At 43.0% G+C, this 21,241-nt stretch overlaps 1 protein-coding gene across 1 annotated transcript in view; it reads right to left on the reverse strand.

The window, feature by feature from the left end:
* Positions 1 to 21,241, reverse strand: part of LOC138514720 (collagen alpha-1(VII) chain-like) — a 1,453,166-nt gene that overhangs the window by 1,010,708 nt on the left and 421,217 nt on the right. The window contains exon 20 of the mRNA XM_069630120.1: positions 4,425 to 4,571. Coding sequence (XP_069486221.1) covers positions 4,425 to 4,571 — 147 coding nt within the window. The remainder of the gene's footprint in view (positions 1 to 4,424; positions 4,572 to 21,241) is intronic.

Raw genomic sequence — 21,241 nt, forward strand, 5'->3', positions numbered from 1 at the left:
GATAGTGATAGTCAGAGCTTAATGATCAAGCAGGAAGTAGGATCATCTGTGTCCTTTTATCAAATAAATCTTGGCGTTCAGACTCTTAAATGCTCTTGAGGCCTTTCAACATTTTATTTCTGAATTGTTTCAAGTTTTCTTTTCTGGAGATATTGTGGCTGTGACAGCATCCTAATTTACTCTCATGATATGAAGACATGTGTTTCACATGTCCAGAAATGTTTACAACATCGGAGACAACCTTAATTGTCTGTTATGTTAGAAAAAGTCAAATTTCACACTCCGGAGACAGAATACATGGGGTAACTACTTATGTCAACAGAAGCCCAGAAAGACCAAAGAAGTTGTGAGTAGTCCGGGAGTGGTCAGTATTTACCACTGTTATTCAAGTACATTGATTTCTTGGTTTTGTTGACTTGTACAGACATGTCATCAAAGACTTTTACAGGAAGATTCAACCATCCTCCTCTTTGACCCAAAATACACACCGTTCTGTAGATCAGGACAAACTCAGGAAGACTTTACTTGCTCAGGTAAAAGATGCATGATGTTCTGCTCTGGTGCGTCCGTCTATATACAACCAAACTATTTGTTTTACAAGGGAGTGCCTCTAGCAGCGCTGTAGGGGCTTCTCTCTTACAACTAAGAGGTTGCAATCTTCTTTATCCTGCATCCTTCCACTCCTAAAGACTAGTTGTGATGAATCCTGCAGAGGCATCACTGATCCCCAGCCTAAAATGGCCTCACATGTGGCCAGAGGAAGGCAGCCGCTACCTGATCCTGACTCTGGGCTGGTAATACGAGGTAGAATCACATGGGAGGAGATGGTTGTCAGGGAGATGTGATGACTTGCTTAGGAGAGACAGAGTTTTCTTATTTATATGAAGAGGAAAACCCCATAATCCCTAAATACCTAATCGCATGTTGTCATTTTTCAAATACTTCCCATGTTAAGACCCAAACCGCTTTGTATGAAAAACCGGAACAACATTTATATCTCAGGTGTGCATGGTTTACATTCAACATACTTTGATTATAATGATTTTGACCTGGATAGGAGATTTGAGAAAAACAGCACTCCACATAATATTCACATAACCTCTCCTGGTTGTGAAAATCTGTACTCCAACAAGTATTTAAAACAATATCACTTTGTAAAGTCTAAAACATATGTGGACTCCAATTCCCATAATGATTGGGGTAGTGAGACAAAAAAGAACAAGGATTCAATAGGGAGGACATGTGACATTAAGCATAAAGTGCATTCTAGTTGTGCAAAATTGAATCAGCTGCATGGGACATTTAAACCCAAAGGTTACCTGCAGCTGGAGGATGGAGAAAGGAAAGAGGAGAGAGGCTGCAGAGTACGTGGGGGGGAAGCAAGACCAGTGACAGAGGCAGTTTGCAGGAGAAGAGCCGTAGGGAGAGTGGTGAACGGCTGCCTGCAGCAGGTTGGCAGCATTCTAGACCACAGAGGAGAAACTTTGGTGATGAAAAGGTGAACATAGTGCTGCAGGGTCAGAAAAGGAGAGGCCGTGCAGAGCTGCATAGGTTCTGGTGAGAAAGAAGCAAACGCTGACGCAGGAACCAAATGAACATCTGTGTAGATGGGGAAGCCAGCCCTGCAAAAGACACTCGCAGAAACAGCATGGCATGCCAGTGAGTCAGCTTGAGAGTGAAGGGGGCCCGGGACATGCACAGACGTTAAAGTGTATTTGAAGAATACTTTTGAATATCGAGTGAATATAATTATAAAGAGAAGGCAAACATGGTACAATTCTCCTGACATAAGATGTCAGTTGGGGGAAACATGGAACCAGCATTGCCATAAACCAAATGACTTTGGGAGAGAAATAAAGAGGGCAAACATGGAACAATTCTCCTGACATGAGATGTCAGTTGGGGGAAACCTGGAACCAGCATTTCCATAAGACAAAAGACATTGTGGGAGAAATAAGGATGCAAGAGTTGTGCAGTTCTCCTGACATGTCAGTTGGGGTAAATCTGGGACACGCATTGCCAAGAGCCAAGAAAGATCGAAAGAAAGGTTGACAGACAGAGCTTGAACAAACCCTCATATATGAAATGTGTGCATGGGGAAAATTGGTACAAGTAATCACTAAGAAGTATGATTGTGTGATACCTAAAGTGGAAGGAAGATCACAGAGAGACCTGATAAAAGCATCAGGTAATGCTCCCTTTTGGAAAGTGATAGCTGCCATGAGAGAATACCAGGAGATCTAAATGAGTTAAAAAGGAGATATTCCTGGCAAGATAACAAACCAGGATATCAAGAGTTTTTCAGTTAACGGACTTGAGACATTTCTTGCAAGAGAGTAAACCAGGAAAGGAATAATTGTATTAAAAGAGAAACATTATCATTATAAAATGTGTACTATGAAAGAGACATTTGGTTTTGCCATCCCGAGAAAAGTCTTCTTTAAAAGAGACATTTGGTTTTGCCATCTCGAGAAAATACTTCTATGAAAGAGACATTTGGTTTTGCTATTCTGACAACAGTATTCTATGGATGAGACATTTTGCTTTGCCAAAGAAGGCGCTTTGTAGAAAAGACATTTTTCATTCTTTTGACAGACCATCATTAGAACAACGTATTTCCAACAGGCTTCCTGAATTGGTTCAGGGGAAGGGAGCCAGCTCCTGAGTACAAGGATTGCCTTTATTGGAATTACCTATTTTGAACGTTCACTTTATAATTTGTTGGGTTGGAATCAGAGACAAATACCTTGCACATTTTTGTATATGCTAGTGTGGGGGCTAGATACAATTTGGCCACTTGGTCAACTTGCTTGAGTTTTAGTTTCATAGGTAGGGACATTCTCATTAGGATAGGGACAGATAGGCCGTAGTGTGCCCTACAACTTTGTGTCCGTCTCTCATTTCTGACCCCTCACATAGTTCAGCAGAATCTAATCACACTTTCTAAAATAAGGCATTATTGAATACTATGGGTGGTTTCATGCATTGGAATCACCATTTAGAAACCGCAGCGGAAGTAGTTACAAATCATAAAACTGTAATCTTTCTTAATGATGCTGAGTGTCTTGGTCCTAGACAGAACAGATGGATGTTCTAGAACCTTTACAGCAGTGGTCAGACCTACAACTATCCAAGTCGGGAGACATGGCTCACAATGAAGGGCTGCATATACTCGGGGAACCCCCCCAGCAGGGGTTGCTTAAGTGGTACCATGAGCTAAAGTTACCTGGAACATCAAGGCAAAAGAAAAGTAAATGATTCAACGGGCGGTAGGTGTCCTAAATTGAAACAAGAAATTGGTGAATATATCCAGGAAAATATTCATATTCTCTGTGTAATAGATGCCCAAATAAATAAAGAAGTCAGACAGCCTCCAGCTGAATTTTTGCAAGTACTAGACACAACACTCGAAAGGCTTCGGAACATATTAACCACAGATATTATAAATTAACTTCCTCATCACAACTATACTATGATATGGGCTTTCATTTCTTTATAATCTAAAAATTAGACATTTTGTATTTCTGACCAGATTTCCAATGTATGGAACAGTAGCAAGGCTATTTGGCCAACATATCATCCGTGTACTGCACATGGATGCTCTGGCAATTTAGCCTCATGCTGCGAACCCCAGTTTATGGCAGAGTGTTAGCACCCTCCGGCTATATTGTTAGGAATTTAAATACAACATTCAACAACATTTCACCCACAAACGGATGGGTAAACAGCTTCAAAGGCACCTGAAAAGTTAGATTTCTCGAACACAGGACAACTGATTGGTGTTCTTAATATTGGCTAAATTTGCCTTCATTAACCATTATCAGGACTGCAACGATATGTCACCATTTTACTGTTCGAAAGTAACACGTACATCGATGTCTTGCGAACATGTATCCCAAGACTGAGGTGCACCTGCAGCTCACCATCTGCTACTAAGATTGCCGAAGTACATTAACCAGCATAGAAACCACTGCAGCAAGCCAAGCCTACCTATCAACAATGTCATGATCTGAAGAGAAGATTCTCTGTTTTGTACAAAATACACCACTGTGTGGGGTTATCAATGCCTGATCCTGTGCTATTACACAGCTCTCTAGAAGCTGTAGCACAGTGGATCCTTTATTCCAGACACAAAAGATGCCAGTTAGAATATCCACCTCATTAGAAGAGCTGTGGGCCTGAGCAGAGAGCTTAAGTGATAAGTACTAGAATGGCAGCATCTAGGTTGGGTAAGTGCAATTTCACACTAAAGAAACAGGTAAACCAGTCCTGTTTGGAAGGGGCTTGCTTTGAGGTACTCTCCCAGGTGTCCATCTCCTGCCTTGGTGGCAGTTTGAAGGCAACAACTACACTGCCGCTGAACAGCCTAATGACAGTCCCCTAAAGGGAATAATTCAAAGGGAAATGTCAACAGAATGCCATACCTATTTGCACAGTGAGTGAGGTGGCCGACCCCTCCATCTCTCCAAAGAGGGGCCTTATCGAGAAGGCATAGGTCCGTCCAAACTCCAGGTTGCTGATCCTGTAGGACTTGTAAGTGTCGGCCAACTGCTCCGTGAGAAAGTCTGAGCCTAGGAAATATGACGAAACAAATCAATTTGACATGCATTTCTTTTTTTAAACACATTCTATTAGGACTCTGAAACATTGTTGTATTATGATTTACAACACAATCGTAAAACGTACATGGCTTACACAAAGTTGATTTAAATGTTGAGACACTATATGATTTATAGTGTTCCACAATTTTGCTTCTAGCTGTTTCTATGCCAAAAGAACATAATATTCAGATGCTAAGGCTGGTATTTATTATTTGTTGAGAACTCATTTTTACATTTAATTTGATATGATATGTATATTTTTGGGGATTTAAGAATTGATATTTACTGTGGATGATGTGAAAGTGACATTTCTAACTGAAACATAAATGAAAAATAACATTTACTTCATTTTTATTTGAACCAATCTTACTTGGTTCATCAACAGCACACAGTCTGTGTTCCTCTAGTTTAGTGAGAACTGTTTGTACTCCCGCTCGACATTCGCTACGGTTCAGCATTATATAAACTAAAAAAGTCAATTTCGAAATCAGACCAAATATCGGTAAGCCTCTCTTAGTGGGAATAGAGTCTACAGCAAGTGTTCTCGTTCCTAATGCATCACGCAAGACCCCTCGCCCACGCTTCCACTATCACAGCATTCACGTTGATCCACTATTGTGCGATGCACCTTTTGTCTAAAACTACCACCAAGTGCAACCCTCAAGCCAAGGAGTTCTTCTCTGCACTGTGTGCCTACTTTAGGGGTCAATGGCAGAGAAAAACTATCAAAAAGTGTACAAATGTGGTTGGCTTTGTGGGCATCAAGTCTGAACGATAGGAAGTCATTCTACACACCCTGGGTCAACACCTCCATGAAATAGTTGCCAGAAAGAAGAAAACCCAACCACAAGATGGATGGCCCATGGCCAGCATGCAGATCTATAATAGTTTCACACTGCAAAAACATGTTGGAGTCGTTTTTTTTAATATGGAATCCGTTTGGATCTGGAGATTCTTTTAATGTAGTTAGTATGGCCACTGTGAAGCTTTTCTTTGATCGGCTGTGGAACACACAACACACATATGTCACCCTATTCCCTCACAAGCTCATAGCTCATCTGAAGGTTCAATTGGCTGCACCTGCTCATCCCGGGTGGGCAGGATAACCAGGACAATGGGCATATGTTAACTCTATGTTTGTCCGATGCAGTAAGCATCTTTCCAATCATTGCTTCAGTTCACAAGGGCACTTAAGATGACCTTGTCATTAAGAGCCAGGACCTGCAACCGCGACTGACTGCTCTACAGGTAGCCAGTGTATTAACCCCTTCCTTCCTGCACAATGATAGCCAACTGGCCAGAGAGACATCAAGTACGTTTGTGAAATAGAAGTCAATTTATATGGTTTATGAAAATTGGCAAAAGAGCAGATTTTAGGGAGTGAAAAGGTCATTATTATTATTTTTTTTATTGTATTTGGTTAACAAAACCTTTTACAAATTAGAAAACATCATCCTAGATATCCATATAAAGCAGAAAAGCTATTTTCATGTATTGAGGTCATTGTTATTTTGAGTGCGTGCATTTGATTCACTTTATCCTTAAGGCACGGAAAACTGCAGAAGGTAAAAATAAACACTGCTTGGCAAGAAGGACAATGAAGAGCATATGCATTGCTATGTCTGCACTGCACATTGCAGTTTTTGCAGTAGAGATATGTTCTGAGGTGCATTACACAGTTTGCTCTACACACATGCTGTATGCTACCCCTCACAGTCGTTTTTAAACACACGATTCACATATGCCTGAACTGCACTGTGCACACTGTGGCCCTGATTCATGGAATTATTTCTGTGTTAAGCGGGGATTTGCCTGCCATTCTACCTGCAAATACCCATTCATCAAACAGGGATTTGTGGTAAGAATGGCACGGAAATCCCTGTTTTACACGCAAATAATTCCATGAATCAGGGCCTATATGCTGCACACATAGGGCCCAATTCCCAAAAATGGGTCACCTAAAAATAGCACTGAGGCTGCACTGTTTTTAGATGTCCCATTTTTAGTTTGGGCCATTAGGGGTCGCTTGATACACCTAATAGCCGAAACTATTGCATTAGATTACAGATAGGGATAAATGGAATATGAGGAGGGGCACAAGGCTTGTAGGTGGTGTTTGGCTATTTACCCACCCATTGACTGCATTGACTGCCCAGGGCCATATTAATCCCTATGGCCACTCCCACACAGTTCCTGCCCCTCCCTGCCCAAAACACCTCCTCATGGGAACTCTTTGAGGTTGCTTAACTCAAGCCTTACCATCAAACTTTGCACTTGAAGTGTGTGCCAGTGTTTTTTCAAAGCAGTCTTCTGAGAAGTAACGACTTAATTGGGGTTGTAAACCTGATACTGTTGTAATAAAAATGGCTTAACCAGGTTGCCTTCAGTCACTCGATTTATAAGCACTGTGCACGTCCTTCAATGAAGTCCTGTTAAAAATAAGCATTGGTAAAGCCAACAGTGTTGTCTTATGATATGATATTTTTAATATCCATATAAGTATTAGGCATTTGCCAGGCACTGCTATGAAATGCCCAGGTACTCACACTATGTTGCACCTGATACCATCAATGGCCTCTTAATACCATTATGGCTGTGCCTGGCAAGTGCCTTTCCCATGCCTGCAACAAAGCCCAAACTGTTGGCATTGCCAATGTTTGCTGGAAATGTGGCAGTCATTGTATTCTCAAAAATGACATGAGCATTTGAAAGGAGCTGTGTTGCAGAACAAAGGATCTGCTGGCCAGCCCCCTTGCATACATTAGTGTCGGGAGTTGCTCCTGGCACCAATATATTACTTCATAGGTGCTGGCAGTGCATTTCCCAGTGGTGGGTCCTTAAGGTGCCTGTCATTGTGAAATTTCTTTAAAAAAATGATTTCTATCCCTGTTTGAGGGATAGAAATACAAGTGTGATAGCAGCAGTTTATACTGCTGCTATTCCATTCAAAGAAATTGAGGGGAATGGGCATTTTAAAGTGCATCCTATTTGTGACTATGTAATCCACTTTAGAATTTGAAAAGGGGGTGAGAAAGGGCACTTGATTGTGTTATGTCATGTTATGTTGACACCACTGCCATTTGCATAGTCTTCAGGCATTCATGTGTGCATCTGTGATGTGCACATTCAAATGCCCTTTGAGAATGTTTGAAAAATAGTGTATTACCATATGACTTTGTACATTACTTTAGCAATGTCTAAATATTTAACATGAACTTATAGTACAAGAGCGATGTAATATATTGTGTAGTTTATGCTTCTGTCAGTCATAATTCATGTACAGTTTGTACCATATACAGTATGTTTCTGCCTGCCAACACGTGTTTCGACCTTCAAAGGTCTTTATCAAGGCAATTGGTATGTACAAGTTACACCAGAAAGTTAACATTTCTCCACTGAAAATCCTTTTTCATATGAATAAAGTATCCATAAATATATCCATTTATTCATGTTTCTTCCGCATTGGATTCTCAGTTATATTGATACTTCATGGATGTAATATCCAATTCTGATTATATCAGTTGTCAAAGGATACTTGCAATTGACCGATCCTCAATTTTGTATCTCAGGGTGAATGTGCCCTCATGTCTCAAATTAATGATGCTTTCATGGACCGTTTAATCAAGTATACTCATACTCCTGGGGAACTTCCAGCCCCTAGCCCTCTCAAGCTTTTCTGGTGTGGCCCCTTTAAAAATGTGGCACATCTTTTTTGGATGAAATGATGAGAACCACTACCTCATTTCTTCATTCGCAGCAACATGTCTTTTGAGAATTTGGTCTATAGTCTGGCGGGTTCTGCTGACCGGCCTGTCCCTGTGCACCCTATGCCACGCCCAGTCTGCACTAAGTAAACAAGCTGTGCTATTCTACATAGAACGTACAGACACAGTGTGGCATGCCACTACCCTGTGCCTGTCTTGTACTGCAAAGCACACGGCCTGTGTTGCACATATCCTCTGCTGTGTAGCAATACTCAAGGCAAGGTGCATACTGGCTGTGCTAACATTGTACAAGAGACCACATGTGCTGCATTTAATGTTCGAGTTCTTATCATTCACATGTGTACAGTCATCACCAGGCCTTCGGTTTCAACATGTTGCAGCTCAGGGGCAATGTGCTCGCCTTGGAAGCAAGATGACACGGAGCAACACAGGTTCGAGCCTGAGGTCCACGCTTTGAAACCTCTGGTTATTAAGCTCGTTATAAATAACAAATCATAACCAATGTATGAGATTGCAATCTCATAAGGCAGAATTCATGTTTGGGGTTCACGAGCCTAACTTTGTGGGGCCCCTAAACCTTTTGCTGGACTCAAACATTTTGAACGTCAGAGGGACTTCTATTGAAGTTCCTGTGCGCCTCTAACCTTTCCTAGTCCACTCGTTGAGAAGGTGTTTTTTTTCAGTACCCCATTTTGGTTGCAAGGTGATTTATCACCCAGTAAGTGTGTTGGGAAGAAGGCTGGCGGCCACTGTATTTGCTTTTGGCTACACCACAGACTGCAGCCATTTTCCAGTGTTACTAGCCAGATACTACTCAATGGTAGCCATTGGGGTTTAAGGATGATTTTTGTAAGCGCGGAAGCAGGGTATTTTGTTTTATGGACTTTCTTATTTTGAGCGGATCACAAGGAAAGCTTAAACTTGGCCTTGTACTGATGTACGCTCACCAACAAAAGCACACCCGTGGTTTAAACCTCTGTAGGCTATTTTAACTCCCTCTGACTTCCCAAGCTACATACTGTGTGGGAGTGCCTGTGTGTTTCTTTTCTTTATGGCTGGCCTCAGAACATTTGTGTGCTGCCTGGACTATGATTGGTGGCCCTGCTTAGCCAGATGCTGGAGGAATTTGCAAATCAATGGGAAACCCTGAACATCTGTCAGATTCTCCAATGAAGACTGCTGATGAGATGGGTTGCTTAGGAACCTGGTAACCATTTTGGCCGGGCGATCCGTCCTTTTCCTGTGCACCCTGTGTGATGAATTTCCATCTGCAAAGGGTGTGCAAGCCCTGGCTTTTTAGATTTTTATTTATGAATACAATGATGCAGGTAATTTCATCTCTGAAAGGGAAATTTGCTGATCAGATTCCCCTTTAATAAGCTCCATGCCAAAATCATAGTGTGTACTTGTGCCCTGCTGCATCAGTATCCTGATCTGCAGTGCCGGCTCTACCAGAGCAGGTTATAAGGCCACAATTAAGATATGCACCTCTGTTCCCAAAACTGCATAACTCTGAGGATCCTGTCCTGGTGGCACGATAAACTGTAAATATAAGCCATACCTGAGTTAGGTATGGTGGCCAGCGTTTCTGATAGTTATCCGAGCCACATTCAATTGATGTCACACGTGACAGCTCCTGTGATCCCTAACCATCCCCAGGGACCATTGAAGGTGCCCTCTAAAGCTGGACCAAAACAGCATCTCTGCCAGCCACCCTGTTGCTGTCATTGTATTGCTCAGAACTACCATTAGCCCTGGATATAATGGAGTGGCACTCAATAGCACCTGGAAGTCAGAACAGCCAAGATCCCTGTTTTTGATGTCGGCCATTTGCAAGCTGTGATTCGAGCGTGTTCAACACTGAGTGAACTCCCAGGACGCTTTGGTGCTGCCTCTGGCATTCATTGTTCTTCAAACTCCTACGTGTCTTTTCGACTCAGTTCGCCGCTCCACCACACCTGCTGAAGCATAATGTTGCATCGGCTCGAACCAACCAAGTATTGCTGTCTTGCAGTTCTCGAGTCACCATTCGAAGCAACTGTGTCTTCATCGCCTCCCCTGTAAGTCGATCGACCCGACCCTGGTATCACCTGACCAGCGACCTCTGAGCCTCCTCATTGAATTGACTCGACTGTGCATCCTGGTACCAGTTTACCGCCTGTGAACTTCGATCACTGACCAAACCTGGCGACTGCCCAATCCGCACAGCTTGAGTAGGTGTTTCAAGAACGCAGCTACCTTCCGATCGACCCCAACCCCTTGCCAGCTTGCCGCTGGACCACTGCAATTGCCGCACCTTTGGACCGAAGAGAACCCACGATCGATGCTGAGAAGTCCTGCTTGATGCGTCGCACCACCAAGGCCTTTGCAAAGGTAGTATTTTCTAGTATCCCCCCAGTCCATTTTTGGGTCACAGAGGGTGAATAGCTCATTTTAATCCCTTTTTTCAAGAACATATCCTTTGAACATTGTGGTCCTTCATTGCCTTTTCTCCGCTGTCTCATTTTTCAGAGTGCTGCATCAATTCTAACTTTGCGTATCATGTGTTCTTTTTTACAGTATTTTCTAGCTAGTAATTATTGTACATGGTGTGCATTTCTAATTTTACTCAGATTGAATAAGACATTTTTGTTATGTTTGTATTTTACACTGTAACTGTTTATCCCAAATATATTTAGGGGTGAACTGGGTCCTGATCAGACCCAGCATTTTATTGTGGTGTCCTCTGATTACTTCCTGGTGATTCCTTTGCCTGTTGGATTAGTAATTTAGGTGTACTTAAACCTAATATTGAGTATTTTATGACCACTTTCGCCAGGAATGGGTAGGATCTATTCTAGGACCCTCTTCTATGTGACTGATGTCCTGCTATGTCTAGAAGTCTGTTCTCTTCCTCTTCCTTTTAAGCACTACACATTGTACATGTTACCGTTGGGCTATTACGTGTGCAGTAGTGTTAGGAATGGGTAGCTTGTCCTCTGAGACCGTATACTGTTTTCATAATACACTGTCTAGAGCGTGTGTTTATTCTTAGTACTTATGTGCTTTTGGATTACTTCACATGCGATATTTACAATACAGAGTGTACATATTTAAGCAATAAACCCCTCCAGGAGGGGAGTTAACTGGGCCAGGTAAATACCCTGCGGGCAAGTTATAAGCTCGAGTGAAGCGAGGGATTTAACGTTAGCCTGGGGCATTACCTGCCCAGGTAAAGCCAGCGGCCATAGAAGTTTATTGCTATAAGCGTGTTTGCTGTTTCTCAACTTGATAAAACTACAATGCAACGCAGTCCCTTCACCCTTTCTATGGTGGCCATTGGTGTGACGGCGATGTGCCAGGAACACACAGTGTTCCCGGCACTGACGGGGGTTACAAAGGAGTGCAAGGTAAGTGGGAAGGTTGTGGGGATGGGTTTAGGATGGGGGTGGGGGAAGGAGGGAAAAGGCAGCACAGAGGGCACACTTACCTAATTTCCTGCCAGGAAGTTGGCGGCGTCCCACTTCTGAGGAGGCTCAGAGCAGCGGTTTTACCATGTGGTAAAGCCCCCGTTCTGAGCCTCCTGATTGGCTGGGAGGCCACCACACACCCCCACAGGTGCCAGGTGCAATTTTCAGGATATCTGCATAGTGTCTTCTGTTGTGTAATCTGCATGTGGCTAAATGTACTTACCAAGCAGCCTTCTCGCCTCCCCTGAGTGAAGCCAAGACTGCTTTGCTACATTACCATAGAGAGTGTTTGGACTATCGTTAGTGGTCCCCCTGTGCACGCACATAGCATAGGTGCCCTCACAGCCCCCACAAGAGGTCTGTGGAAAAAAAAACTCCCTAACATCAACCTATTTCTACTAACAATCCTCACTCTCCCAATGTCGAATGGGTTTTCACTGGAGTGGGGGAGCCTAGAATATTGTATTATGTGAGTGGCCAGTTCACTGTGGGGGTTAGTTTATGTGTTTTCTCCAGTGCGCTCAGAGAAGCTGGCTAGCTTGCAGAATGTCAAGAACGCAGGGAGCCAGGTACGCTTGGAAAACTTCATGCACAGAATGTGGCACATTTTACAGCCAAATAAATTGGTAATATGGATTCCTTTACTGATTCATTAACTTGCATGATTAAATAATGTTTCTGTGATGCAATCTACCTAGATTACTTATTTTAATGTACTATATTTGCAATTCACATTCCATAAAACAAGCAGAATTAAATTAATAAATGCCCTCCCTCTCATGCACATCCCTTGCCCAGGCATGTACAGAGCTTATGCATGTGTGTGCATAACTAATACTGATTTTCACGCCGGGGAAGCATCCCTCTGTAGGAATACGTATCTTCCTACATCAGACCGTGCTCCAGTAACTATTGAATTAATGGTAACATAATGGGGCGCGCTGTTTTCAGATGCGCCAATTGGTGGGTAATATGAAACTGTATAGCCCGCAGAGTGCTTGGCATGACAGATTCCCAGCCTAACTGCAACGCAGAGTATATACTCAGCCAATTCCCCACGACTGCCCAGATGGATTTAGGTACCATCAATGTGCATACATGGCATACGTGCATACATGCCTGCAGGTGCTTGGCATGAAAGATTCCAAGACTAACTGCAGCACAGAGTCTACCTCAGCCAATTCCCCACGATCACCCAGAAGGATTTAGGTACCATCAACGTGCCTGTGTATACATGCCTGCAGCCAATTTCTCATGACAGCCATGGTGCATTTACATACAAGGAAGAAGGCCAGAAAGCACTTCAATAGCCCATTCTATTTCAAACGAATCCGCAATGGACCCATGATTGACAAATATGTCAAGAGGAATCCCCTCAGCCAGCCATACCACTCGAGGGACATACAGACCTATACATGTGTGGATGAAGAGCCGCAGGCCATGACCAGACACCTGAATGGACAGCTTGGACTAAAATACCAAGAAGCCATGTTGCTGATATCATTAGAGACACCACGACATAGCAGCGTTAGACATGAAGCACACGTGCCATCCGTACTTTGGGACACAAACAAGCACTCGAATACATGAAGAACACAAGCGTATAGTTCTATAGTTAGAGGACAGATACATATACAGACGGTCATTGCTTTTGTTATTTTGCCATTAGCCAAATGCAGCAACGCAGAAACCGCAATAGACAAGTGACCCTGAGCAGAGCTTGCAGATGCTTACACGCAAATAACCCTATGGAACTGCAGGAGCACCTACGGGACCTGACAGAGCCAATTGTGACTAACCTATGGAAATGTAGTATAGCATGCACACTGTAGAAACCACATTTTAAGGTTTAGGAAAATTACAGCAGGCCTCGGGTCGCAGAGCAAGAGATGATTCAGGCTGGACGTAGAGCCACACGTGTGAGACAGGATGTGGAGCTAAATCCAAGAGATACAGATTACATTCCAATCCCCAGATGACAAGGGGACCAGCTGCAGAAAAGACAAATAAATCCTCATAATTCAGAGATGCACAGCTCAAATTCGAGGTCTCTGAAAACGTGATGCAGACGAAGCAGACAATGAACAGAGAGCATCGATGGGAGAGGAGAGCTGGTCCTAGGTCGTCAAACACAGACAGCGACAAGTATGCAACAATATGCAACAAGCGTTGCGCCGATCAGGAGAGCAAGCACATACACTAAGGTGATACACACAAGTTACAATGCAGATACGTAGTCATTCTTGTTACCTTGAAGAGGTACACAACAAGCTGAGAACCTTTGTGGATCCCAGACCTGGGGATGTCAGCTCTAGCCAATCACAGTTTAGTACCTTAGGGGTGGGTAGCAACTGGCAAGAACCAATGGTAAGTCCACCACACTGCAACAATGTTATAGTTAGTGACTTGGGGATGGATCAGGCAAGCCACCTGACATTTGAGGGCCAGTAGAGTAACACTTACAATGTCCACTATACCTCATAGAATACTCAATACCCAATCCCTTGGTCCAATAGGTTTTCTGGAGAAGGGCCCAGGTTGTGACATCATGCTGATGACGTTGGGTAGTAAAACCGGCCTGCGAACCGAAGAAGAGCGAGATGTGCATGGATTTTTCCTGTTCCTGTTCTGATCCCTGTTGGTTTTGCCTGTAATAAACCACAGTTTGAACTTGGTGTTGACTGAGTCCCCTGTGTATCCTGGGGGAGGGTGTTGGGCCCTCCAAGTCCGCTGACTTCCAGTGTCCCTCTGGCATAACTGGGGGTCCGTCTCCAACAGTACCCTCAATGTGCATACATGGCATATGTGTATACATGGCTGCAGGTGCTTGGCATGACAGATCCAAGTCTAACTGCAATGCGGTGTATACCCTCAGCCAATTCCCCACAATCACCCAGAAGGATTTAGGTACCATCAACGTGCCTGTGTATACATGCCTGCAGCCAATTTCTCATGACGGCCATGGTGCATTTACATACTATGAACATGCCCAGGCCTTAGCTTGGGTCCCACGCCATTCAGAAAGGCTGTCAAAGCACAGCATTACTGCTTAATCATAAAGAAGTGGTCTTCGCATTGGGATGAACTGAATCCCTGCTATGAAGCTATTTAAGCAGCTTCCCGCATTGCAATGCATTACAAATCCCGAATAGCTAAATAAGCAGGTAAACATGGACCTGTCATGTACACTATGCAGGTGGAGCATGTGCACTTCTGTGTGTACGTATGCCCGTGTACATACGTGGTGGTTTTATATAGCCCGAACCTGGGTAGGAAGCACAGGAGTGCTGTACCACAAAAGGAGTGCAAGTGAGTTAAGCAAAATGGGGTTCCCAGGTAAAAGTTTTGACTCCGGGAACTTCGCACACATGCGAAACCGAGAGTCAGAACCTATACATTATCACTTGGTTTGTCCCTGAATGGCTAGGAAAGATCACCTTTTAATGTAATGTTGTCTGATTATATATAGTTTGAAGTGTTTTTAAGAATGTTTTTGTGGAAACTGAAATAAAGACAGGTTTTGGGCCTCATTACGAGTTCGACGGTGCAATAAAAAAGTGGTGGTAATTCCCTTGCCCCCTGTGAAACTGATTTAGCATTTTCCCTTTTTTCAGCTTACGCAGATGCTGAAGACTACTTTTGCTCAGCCATGAGCATTGAGATATTTAAATGCTGGTAAACCCATATTTAAGTGTTGTCATTTCGTTTAGCCCTCAGCTCTTTGAAATAGTTTATGCTTTGAGCTTATTGTTTTGTAACAGAGATGCAATTAAACCTTTCTGTAGGTTATATTTCTCCAATCAAAAGATATTGGGCCTCATTACGACCCAGGCGGCCACAGAATGAATGGTGCCGGTAAGGGACTGGCACCGTTCATTCCGGGCCGCCCTATTACGAGGTCTGCAGCGGGTCCCGCTAAGGAAAGCCTGGTCAGACCAGGTGTCCTTAGCGGGACCCGCTAGCAGACCAGGATGCTAACAACGGGCCCGTCATTAACGGGACCGTTGTTAGCATCCTCCCCATTCCTATTGAGCCCTATGGGGCTCAAATGGGAATGGGGATTAATTTGTACCAGAGCCCAGAAAAGCGCAATTACCGGGTCCGCCAAGGTTGGCATGACCCGGTTATTGCCCTTTCCTGGGCCCCGGTAAAAAATCATCACCGGCCGCAGCCGGCTACTGTCAGGGTCGTAATGAGGCCCATTGTCTTGCGAGTATAGATTTTAAAGCTTTGATATAATATGATATGATATGGCATTTGTAATGCACCTATAAACAAGTGTTTATAGGCATGACGAGGCAAGGAAGAGGGAACAGAGGGAGTACTGAGACAACGTTCTTACCAGGCCAAGTGACATTGAGATTGTGCAAGTGCAGGGGAGGGAGGAGGGCAAAAGTGTTAGGGAAACCGAAGGGGCTGTGCTGTACATGGGATCAAAACAATAACAAAAAGTGTGGCCAGCAGGTGGCAGTTGCAAGGGTAAGTGCAGACAGCAGGTGTCCAAACGTGCAGGTAGGGGGACTGTAGGGTTACAGATACAGACCCAAGTGCAAGGGTTGCCGGGAGCCAGTGCAGGTGTGCAATTTGGCGGGCAGGGACCTGGGCCCGAAATCAGAGGGTAGCCAGGTGGCCAGTGCAGTATCAGACTCTATAGCATGTGAGTACCGGAGGATTTTTCTCCAACTCCATTATGGCTATTCACATTATTGGTGTAGGGTTGTGGGATGTTTTTACCCATGCAGCCAAGCACTACCATAAAACTGTGCAGTACTGGCATTGAAAACATCATGATGGCCAGAACTCCCCAGATAGTGCACAGGGAAAACATGAAGAATAGGCTGCCACCCATTTTTGCCTATGTTGTGAGCACAGGAGGGCACTGCCTAAAACCACCATTGGGCTACACACACAGTAGCCTGAAACCATTGGGAATGGCAATGCTGATTGCCAAAAGCAACCCAGAACTGTGGGGAATTCATTTCTTAATGTCAAAAATGGATGCAATACTGGTGCTCACCACTATCAGAAAGCCGGCGTTTTAAAACCACCAGACATTTGTGTAAAACTGAACAAATGAACCCAAACCAGGCCAAGGAAAGACTTGCTAAGAGGTGGATACAATGTAAAACTATATTCTGAAATGACTTGAAGGAAGTAATTATTTAATGTATATATAAAAATAGCTGGGGATGTCAGCAGCTTAAGTGAATTTGGGTTTAAAGCCACTAAAATGGAAATGTTTAGAATAAATGAATGACCTACTTGTGAGTGTCACATAGGTTGCAATTGTTTAAATGTCATAGTTTTGAACTTAGAATCAGCATTCTAGCTGCATGTGCAAAAATTGTAAGTTGGATTTGAATGTAGAAAACTGGGAACTAAAGTGACATTTAGCTGAATTCTGCCTGACAACTACCCCCGATAGGAGTTGAACTGGCTCAACAACTCTTCCCAGGCCTGGCTGCATTCTGCTGCCCCTGCCAAAAGGAGATAACACCTCTCTGATTGGATTAGGGGAGGAGCACCTGGGGACTACAGGAACTTAAACAAAGCACTGTCCCGGGCTCAGGCAAATGTTATATTAGGGGGGTCGTAAATGGCTTCCTCTTGGGAGAAACTGGGAGGGGCAGTGCCTGTGAGAGCAGGCTGAGCTTGGGGGAAGTGGATAAACCAGAAATTCCACCATGTGCTTTAGAAAACCACACCCCTTTGGGGCCAGAGCATGGATAATTCACAGTGCGGACTTGTCAAAATTATATAAATAATGTCATAATTCTTGTGATTTTTCTGTGCACATTTTAAGAGGTGTTAGGACCCTGTGGTATGTTCTTGGGGATAGTAGCGGGAAAAAAGGTTGTTACTCCAAATGTATGCATGTTAAAAATCTGACACTTTATCATCTGAAACCCATATCCCTGGGGCACATTTGTGTAAAATCTGGAAAGCTTTAGAGGTCGTTATCTGGATGAAAAGGGGAGAGTTCTGTCATAAGTGGACACGACATCGTACAAAGACAGGGATCGGATGGTTTGGCGCTACAGAAAATATGTTAACTGGACCTATAATATTAGAAAAATGGTACATAGATAAATATGTATTTGGGTCAGAAATAGATTTGTGTGCAATTTGACAAGGGGAGGATCCTCTGACCATAAACCTACCTCATCACTCTGACTCACAACCCAGTTGCCCCAATCAAGGGAGAGAGGAAAGCTTGGCCAATGATAAGTGAGAGGGGCAGGCTTAGCTAGGCCCAGGCACACACCCATTTTCAAAACACATAAAAGGAACATTGAAACCCAGGTAGAGACATTCACTTTCCACTTTCTTGCGGGACGCTTTGCCGGGAGACTTCAGACTTCACATCCAGAGATCCAGACTTCAAATCCATCAATCTCCAGAGATCCAGACTTCAAATCCATCAATCTCCTGAGACCAGAAATTAACTACACAATTTAAAGCAAAGGCCTAAACCACAAGCTGAGTTCTCTTCAGCAGGCCTCAAAACCAACCAAACTATTCAACAGCCGGGCGAGCGGTTTGAATTCTTTGCCAAGAACTTTTGCAAGAACCTGTAGCAGTATCCAGAAAGCAGTGCTGTATCCCGAACCAGAGAGAACCACAAACCAGACCATTGTGAGCAGAACCGGTGCTTGACAGACCCAGAGAGCAGAGCTGACCCAGATAGCCGGGACTTCAGAACCACCCGCCGGAAGTCCCGTCCAACCTGACCAGAACTTGACGGCTTATTTCAAAAATATAGTGTGAGTACTCACTGTGCAAAACCAATCTCTTAGTTTAAAATAATCTAATACAAACTATTTTAGCCTATTAGAACTGCCTCCTAAAATCGTGTCATTCTGTCATTTTTAAAATTGAAAACTGTCATCTGTCATTCTAAGCTTTAAAATTTCAAATCCGAAAAACTACCTTTACTAAATTGGCCGTATCTCCGGAACCGTTTGGGCTAGGAGCAAGTTTTAACTGTCATCTTAAAGCTAAGATTCTAAGCTTTCCAACGAGCTAGAACTACTCCTTATAGTGCCTCCGTAATTGCGCTCGACGCACGCGCCTAAATTTGCCGCGATTTGACATTTTTGCTTAAGTTCAGTTTGATTGATATTATTATTCGGATGAAATGTGGGCATTCGGTTGGTGGGGAAGTATGTGGGGAGCCATTGATTAATGTGACTCGTGCAATTCGAGGCACTAACCTTAAAATACATGCCACCTGTACAAAATATCATCCTTTCTCATGGTCTGCACAACCCATGCTGGGGCAACTGCCAGCAGGCAATCTACTTTGTGCAGCGGCTGCACTTTTTAGTGGTTCAAGTTTTAAAAAGTTAGAGTCTTTCTTTCAGTTTGTGGGAATCCATTTCATTGCGAAAACTCAGTTCTACAAATACCAAACCGATTATCTATTTCCAGCCATTAGCGAAGCTTGGAGAATGGAAAAAATGTCTATTGATAGTACATTCGCGGGCAAACGGTTCAGGCTAGCCGGTGATGGACAGTGCGACAGCCCAGGATTTTCAGCCAAGTACTGCACCTACCACTTTCAGGACATGGACGTGAAAAATATTTGTCCTTGCTTTCCTTGCTGAAATTCGTGTGCAACCTGACAATCATTCATAGAGCATTGCTAAAGTGATCCTGAATTAATTTAAGTATCTCTCATTCACCCTGAACCTCCTATAGGGAATTAAAAGCCTTTTTAGCATATTTTTCACTTAATTGCAACCACATCAAAGTATCTTGCCTGTGTTTAAAACTCCTACCTGTTTTCCTCTAAGCTTGCTAGGGGGGAACTGAATTATATTTGATTGCATTCCTGAGAACTGTGTGCCTTCCTCCCATCTCTTTACCTTGCATAGAGGGGGGGGGGGGTGAATTGTCAAAGAAAAGTGATTACATTGTCTTTTGTTGAAGTCATATCAAGTTTATTTTCTGTACTGCATTTTCATTCATCATTGCATTGTCTTTGAAGCCATAAAAGCATTCTCAGCTACTTCATCCTCTCTATATCACTTCTAAGCCATCAAAAAGAGTGTACCACCGTAACATTATCCATTGTTGATCACTATCATCCTCACAAGTGTGCTATCAAATATTAATTTACTATAAAAGTGTGATAGATATATATTGCTTAATTTCAAATAAACCTTCTAAATTTGCAAAACAAACCTACTTCTTGGCTCAGCGGGGTCAGGGGGATTCTGAGAGAGGGGTGTTATATAAGGGTTGTCATCCAGAGTAAACGAACAGGACATAAAAATACATCAATAAGGGCTTCCATCAGCATCCCAGACTAGGCATTGACTTAGCTGTAGTGTTGAATTGAAGTCGCTTACAGGGTCATGCAGTGAGGTGTCTGCTTCAAGCCACTCAGTGATGGTCTGTGTAAGTGGGAGCACCTGAATTTTTAAGGGTTCCTCCACCAAAAGGGCTGTGCTTTTTTCATAGCATTCAATAACATGACTATGCAAGACCTAATTATAAGCCCAGTAATACAATGACATATGATTTGTTTTCAGAAATTCTGATAGGTGTACTCAAGACCTCAAGAAGCTGAACCAGTCAAGACTACGTAGCGTGGAACAATGGTGTGCTTGTAGTATATAGAATAAAAAATAACTCATGAACAGATTGAAGTTGTTTTCTTAAAGAATTGTGACAAACATTGAATTTTCTATCACAAAGGATAAAGCAGGATCTTCTTTTTTTAACCCTGTATTTCACCTTGGGTGTATAACAGCCCCTGACGAATGACCAGTGAATTTGTCCACAATCGCCTAATAGGAAGAAAACGTGCAGGGCAGGCTTTGAGGATTTCTATACCTCTATTTTTTTTACAAATTAAATGTGTTTGTTAATCCTCTTTTTTGATACAATTATATTCTGCAGTGTGTTTCTTTCACCCCACATATATCATACCAAAGAGGTTTTTCTGAAATTGTTGTACACAAGACACTTTAAGAATGAATGTGTGGATGTGAGTAATGTTGTACAGTGCTGTAGCTGCTGTTTGCACATGCCTGTTTTTCTAATATGTATAATAAATATATGTTTTATTGTTGTTCTGTGAGATACATCAGCTGAATAGTTTACAGGGTTTACTACTTTTTGTATTTTATAATTTAATGAATTAGCATTACGTTGTATGCTATTAATAAAGAGTTAGGTACTAACACTGTGATATAGATTTTGCATGTGGGTTTGTTAAAGGTAATTCCCTTACCGCCACTTTTTTGGCAGTGATAGAATTACTGCCATTTTTACTGCACCGCCGAATTCTGATTTTGGAGGAAAAGTGAAGGATATGAGTGGAATGCTCTGCTTTTCCACCAAAAATCAGCAGATTAATTGCTGCAATTCTGCCTCTCGCGGTAGAACAACCAAAATCCCAATAGAGTCCTATGAAATAGGAAATTACCCTGTCTAAACCACCTCTCGTAAATCCTGA

Source organism: Ambystoma mexicanum, chromosome 12 (assembly GCF_040938575.1).
Source record: "Ambystoma mexicanum isolate Mex_15411 chromosome 12, UKY_AmexF1_1, whole genome shotgun sequence".
Taxonomy (NCBI): Eukaryota; Metazoa; Chordata; class Amphibia; order Caudata; family Ambystomatidae; genus Ambystoma; species Ambystoma mexicanum.